The sequence below is a fragment of the Mizuhopecten yessoensis genome, unplaced genomic scaffold, assembly GCF_002113885.1.
Source record: "Mizuhopecten yessoensis strain PY_sf001 unplaced genomic scaffold, ASM211388v2 hete_36192438, whole genome shotgun sequence".
Classification (NCBI taxonomy): domain Eukaryota; kingdom Metazoa; phylum Mollusca; class Bivalvia; order Pectinida; family Pectinidae; genus Mizuhopecten; species Mizuhopecten yessoensis.
The window spans coordinates 3696-10162 of record NW_018485842.1 but is presented as its reverse complement, the minus strand read 5'-3'; the positions used below and the strand labels follow the sequence as shown (position 1 = coordinate 10162).

The window sequence follows — 6467 nt, the reverse complement described above, 5'->3', positions numbered from 1 at the left end:
AACGCACGTATGGACAAAGGGATATTAAATAATACTTCAATGAAGTCAGGGATAAACAACTAAAGAAAGGCTTAACTGACGGTCACACAGCTGATTGTTGTAAATAGCAAATTGTTTTCGCCTTGTCAATTTTTGGCCCTCAGGCTGTTTCGCCCTATGTTGATAATTTTATGTCTAACATTTTGTTCGGCCTATGTTGAGTCCGCCCTCTCGTTTAAGGACAACGAGACGGGGAATTTGTTTCACTTAAAAGTCTATTATATTTATCACCATAGCAGATACTATTGCATAAAGAATGGATCAGTTTCAAAGTATGTATTTAAAATTTGTATCAGCTTCAAACGTATTTTTCAAATTTGCCGATACTTCTCTGATTAGGAAATTATTCGTAAAATAGTTTTAACCATGTCAATCCTCTCTTACAAAGTGTTTTCGGAAGTTTGACAAACTGAATGCAATGGTATTCTCCTTTGCCCTTTGTGCATTTTTTATTAAATAGTATTGTCGTATATGATAAACAGGTATATGTATGTATTGTTTAAAGGGATATGTTTAACAGATTTGATTAGACTTTAGATACACTAAAATGTTGATAACATTAAGATCAGTGTACATTGTATTTTGAAAAATCGGTTTATATTAACATCCCAAGAAAATCATTTTTTAGTCTATTATCATGCTGAAATACCATTATATTGTATGATAAAGAAGCAATTTTAGTACATTTGTTTGTCTTTTTCAATATGAAATGTGTGTTTTATTGCGCAGTGGCAATTTGCATACTATTGTATGTTTTTACCACGTTTTGGTTTGTAATTGTGATTGTGGCGTCACCATTAAAACATTTAATAGATTGTAACGTGACAAACCTTTGACATTCACGACATTGAACATATAAGACACAGTTATTTCATCAATTTGATTTCTTCTTTTACTTCATCAACAGTGATCAGGATGTGTCAGAGCGGCAGTATAAATACACAACGTGTAGTCATAGATACATATGATACAGGAGACCCGGATGTGTTCAGCTGTACCTGTACCGCAAGACCAAATAAAAGATTAAGTGATATTGTCAGCTTTGGCAGGTCGTATACAGTTGATCAAGAAGCAAATTGTGGCAGTACACTCAATGTGCAATCATCTCAAACAGACTCCGTTAGCTTTGATTGTAAATGGCCGGACGTAGTATATCGTAAAAAATGGAATTCGTTTGAGTTTATATTGTCCAGGACGACACGCACCGAACCTTGGAAATATGGATACTGTATTCTTTTAGACACAGGTGGGTGTTACTATACGTTTTTTACAATAATCAAAATACATTTACAATATCGCTACAGCTGCTTGCGTGTGGTCGACTAAGCTGTATCTTATTTTACCGGGCATCCAATGATTTTGTATTACTTACTGCTAATGTTCTTGGTTGCGACGGAATCGATAGTGTTTATTTCATGAATATGTTCATTATGCTTATCTGTGTGTTTTATTATTCCAGTTGTACTTCTTTTATATGAAGCTATCAAAATGTCTGTATAGTCATAGTAACAGTAATGCGTCTGAAATTTACTTCAGGGCATAATGCCGTTACTTACATCGTGAAGTCTATGTTATTATGTTAAATCATGGGCTATTTTAGGACAGATGTTGTCGAGCTTAACGAAATTTGATTTCAACCAAATAACATGATTCAATTGTTTGATACACTCACCTTTCAATGAGGATTAAAACAATGTCCTGATATGTAAAGTAACTGTTTATTGTCTTACGAATTTTGGCAAACAAATTCCACGACTAAAATGTACTCAATTTCCATCGACTCTTTTATCTATAGATGCCATCAGTTGGAATATTTCCTGTCTTCCACCAATCGCAATGACAAAGACTTCGACAACAACCTCATCGTCAATAATAACAAGACCAACATCAACAACAAGACCAACAACTACAAAGCCCATGATATCTTCTGTATCAGTGACACAAACAAGCTCGTCCAATCCACCGGGAGGTAGTCCCGAACGAAATTGTTCTCCACAAACAGTTGAAGTGTTTTCAACAGGTATATAAATCTTAATGATATAGCAATGATGCAATAACTTTGGATAGAAATGAAATGCGTAAACAATGAATAACACAGAAATATGAATAATAGAAAAAAGTCGAGTCCTTCATTATTAATTTTTAATTTTGATTAAGAAATTGCATGGAACTAAAATGTAACATTCAAATTGGCAAAAGATAAATTCTATAGACATCTTTAGCAAATTTCTTTTCAAATTAGGTGCTAAGTAATTTTTTAGCCATGATCTTTGTTATTAACTTTGTTTATATGCATAATATATTGCAGAGACTGTGGTTGTACCTATTGTCATCGTTGTGTTAATAGCAGCTGTGACAACAATAGCAAATGTCATCCTATATCGAAGGTAAGCTTAATACATACCTCTCTGTGAAATATCGTCTTATTTTGTTTTTATCATTATCGTTTCATCTTTTTTTTCCACGAGAAAATGTTTATCTGAACTTATTTTATCGAGATGAATAAATTTATAGATAAAAAAAAACCACATGCGGTTTCGGCAATGTATCGTTCGATGCATACATGATCAGATCGACGACGGTTATATAATTCAGGAAAGCTTTGCAAAGTATCTGTATTGCATTTAATAATTCTTTCATAACTATGCATCAATATAATACCAGCGCCATTACATGATTTTAATTTCTGTTTTGATTTTGTTTTGGTTTGTTTTCGGTATTTGGATTTGGTTTCTTGTTTGTTTATTTTCTCACTTTTTTCATTAAAGTTTTGTCATAATGATACTTGATATTGTCGAAACCGTTTGCACCGACACAATGATATTATATTGCATTCCTGTAATATACGCAATTCCTTTAATACTTCACCTCTATACAGTTTTAAACCCTTTAATAACGACAATATTTTGCCTGAAAATGTAACAGTACTGCTATATTTCAGCGTGAAAAGGTAAGTATTATTCTTTAATGAACTATGTTTTGTTTTCTTTCTTGATCACACAACAGACGTTTGGCACTCGATAAGGAACCAAAGAACACACATCATGACCTTCAGTCGTCAGTTTCCGTCGTTTACGATAGCATTGACGTAGATCGCCTAGAACCTCCCAACACTTACGCCGATACCAATGCTGGGAGAATGTACGCCAATACGGCAGCCGGTACCAATGCTGGGGGAATGTACGAAAATACGACGGAAAGCACCAGTGTCTCAAATCCATAGATGGCACAGAAGAACTGTCATTGATGCGCCGAACAGCAAAGAGCATCTAAAATCTAGATTTTGTAAAGCATTGGAAGTCTCTCTTTCCAACAAATACCATAACAGTCTTCTGTATGTAGCTGGAGCATGTACAGAATAAAGACACTGCACAACCAAGAGAAGGGGAAAACACATATCTGATAAACTCACCAAACACGATCAAATGAAGCTATGCCAATACCATTGAATATCCAGATACGTCAGTTCTTCACGTTTATCATTAAATTGACATATGGTGTGTTTATTTACATATTTATAAAAACAAAGCGTCTAAAACCAGTGGAGATCATTTAGTTTTAGATTTAGCACTTAAGGATTACAACACCAATGTCAAACATTGCAGCGTTGAATAAGATAGTTTGCTGGCATAACACTAACTTGTATCATTTCTGAAAGGAAATCTCTACATAGCAAAACTGTTAGAAAGTATAAAATGAAAACGGGAAAAATGAACGAATTATCCCAACAATAATGTTCTGAAAAGTAACAATTTGACGACGGTGTGAGACTTGTATTCGAACCCGTGTCTTTATTTCAAAATACGTTCGCTTTTACCAACTGAGTGACTTAATCAACGGTTAATCCCTGGTCTAATCCCACTACAGCTGTGTCCATAGCAAATTGAAGAGGGGTTATTGCATGTATGAACAACTACAATTGAATTATCTATTGTTTTGATAAAGGTGTGACATATTTCTAACCAACTTATCTTCCAGGACAGGACACATCTTTTGTCCTTCAAGTTAAACTATTGATCATTGATCCATATTTTATGCTGATGCATCCCGTATGCATAGTACGGTCTTGTCCAACGAAAAACTATTAATTAATAAATGTGAATCGATCATGAGTATTTGTGGTGAATGTTCAAGTATTTGTACATCATTAGTGCTACTTCTATTCACATATCTTTATTTTTCATCAGATAATACATGTACCTGTATGTATTCTTATTTGAAATTGTGAAGGTTTTAAAAATAAATGTCATTATGTTTGTATTCGTTTAAGGGACAGTATCAAAGTAGGTATCCTTACACAAATCCTATTCTCATATTTTTTTTATTAATGTTTTGTTATTATATTTTGTATCAGATACTGTAGTAAATGTTCGGACTCTCAAATAGCATGATACCTGTTTGTAAGTGACTACCAAGTATAAATGTGTTAATTGGAATTAAGATGATTGTTATCTGTACTGTGTGTATTAACCTTTGTCAATAAGTATGTGTTTTTCTGTTTGTTGGAATACTTGTTTATTCGGATATCGAACAATTTTCTCGAATATTTATTTTTGCTGAACATTCAACTGCCTCTCAAGCGTAAAACTAGGTAATTCCGGAATCAAATTTCCTTGTCGGTATCATGTATCACTCCTTTGTACAGTTCACTGATGTCGTATGTTAACCTTTAATTTGAATACTTTCCCGTTACACCTAGGTCAGACAGGTATCATTCAACATCAAACACAGGATGGTAGAGTAGGAAATTATATCAATCCGTCCATCCTCTTTTGCTGTATCACTTTGTAATGTATATCACATCATGGCACAGTAACTTTAAATACCACCCGTATATCCGTATATGACTTCGTAGAGAGTGGGCAAATTGTACAACGGGAAACTGCAGCCTATTTAGGTATTAGTCGTTCACTGGTAACATCCTTTTAAAGTCGGTGATATTTTCGCTTTAAGATGTATTTACTATAAATGATATACGGTGAAACATATCCGCTGTCATGATAACTTCGCCATCGTTACAAAGGTAGAAATAGGCAAAAGTTAAGCTACGGCGAGCATTTCCCAGTAAAAGGTAGATCTATGAGTGAGCTTCGGTATGTTAAGATATATCTGTGACTTCAGATCAACACGTAAATGTGGTACAGTGTATCATTATAATCAAATAAAAGAAATGTTATATAAATACACATTTGTAAATTATTTTGTCTGCTAATTGTACTACTCATTATCTCGTATCTATGATCAATACGCTGAAAGTCAATTGTTGAACCACAATTGTTGACCATCAGAACGGAAAGGTGACATCAGATTTCCATTGGTGTAAAAAAAAGAAAAGCTACATTTGTATGTGTAATACAGAACCTTCTGCAGCATGAAAGCGTGCAGTATTACCGCTCCATATGTCTTTTGTTACTTGACACACCCATAATCCTAACGTATAACTACCTAGTACAAATAGGCCCTAACATGGTGACGCTAATCTGATTGTATGATCCGGTCAACCTTTCACCGCGGTTACTCTTCTGCATCATTGATTTCGTTTATGTACTTATAGCCCACTTAATAAAGCATTCGTGATACTCATAAACGTCCTTTGATCAGTGATTCAACGGTGATGTAAAATATTATACAATGCATTGTGTATCTTATTTTGTTAACATCTCCAATACATCATTGATTTTTAACTTGAACTAGAATAATGATTTCTGTCTCTTCAAAATGATTCAGAAAATACATGTATATCCCAACATGCCATATTTAACAAATTTATTTGTCTTCAGAATCACAATGGTCATACTAAACATCAGTAGACATTTCTTTTTACCAACGTAGCTGTGGAAACAGACCGATACAACACACCATTGCTTCCCACATCAACTTCTTTCATACATATTAAGTAATTTATCAATATCATTTTTGACGACTAAAGTATGTGCTATTGAAGCTGTAAATTGACCTGGAATTTGCGCATAAACCAGAAACGTCATACTTTCAGAGATGTCTTGATGTCAAGATATAAAATGCAAACGGAATTCTCGATAAAGATTCGTTTGTTCTTTGACAAAAAAATAACATCAACTAATTTCTGTGAAAAAGACGTCATTAGTAGTTTTTTTTCAACAAATGCGTTACGGATGTAAAGTTAGTTTAGAATTGAAAGCTAACATATCAAAGTTGACAAATCCAATCTAAACAGGCTACGTATAGACTGGCAAAAGGCCAGAGGGGATGTGACGGTGTGTAACAAAGGGGCAGTAGGGGAAGTATACACAGATTTGGTGATGCGACACGCACTGCTGAGCGGACAGTGAGGTTGAGAATAACAGATTATCTATAAATAGACGGTAGTGTATCGGTTGTAAGTGTTACAATCCGCTTGACCAGTAATTTTACATCTGATCAGAAACTATATTTATAATATGTGGGTT

General features: G+C 34.1%; 1 protein-coding gene across 1 annotated transcript; it reads left to right on the top strand.

Moving 5' to 3' along the window:
• The first annotated feature begins 943 nt into the window (after window positions 1-943).
• LOC110444974 lies at window positions 944-5221 on the top strand. Its single transcript, XM_021489334.1, has 4 exons — window positions 944-1285; window positions 1835-2059; window positions 2348-2426; window positions 3046-5221. The coding sequence occupies exons 1-4, from the start codon at window positions 955-957 to the stop codon at window positions 3260-3262; spliced, it is 852 nt and encodes a 283-aa protein (XP_021345009.1). The 5' UTR covers window positions 944-954; the 3' UTR covers window positions 3263-5221.
• The last annotated feature ends 1246 nt before the right edge of the window (window positions 5222-6467 follow it).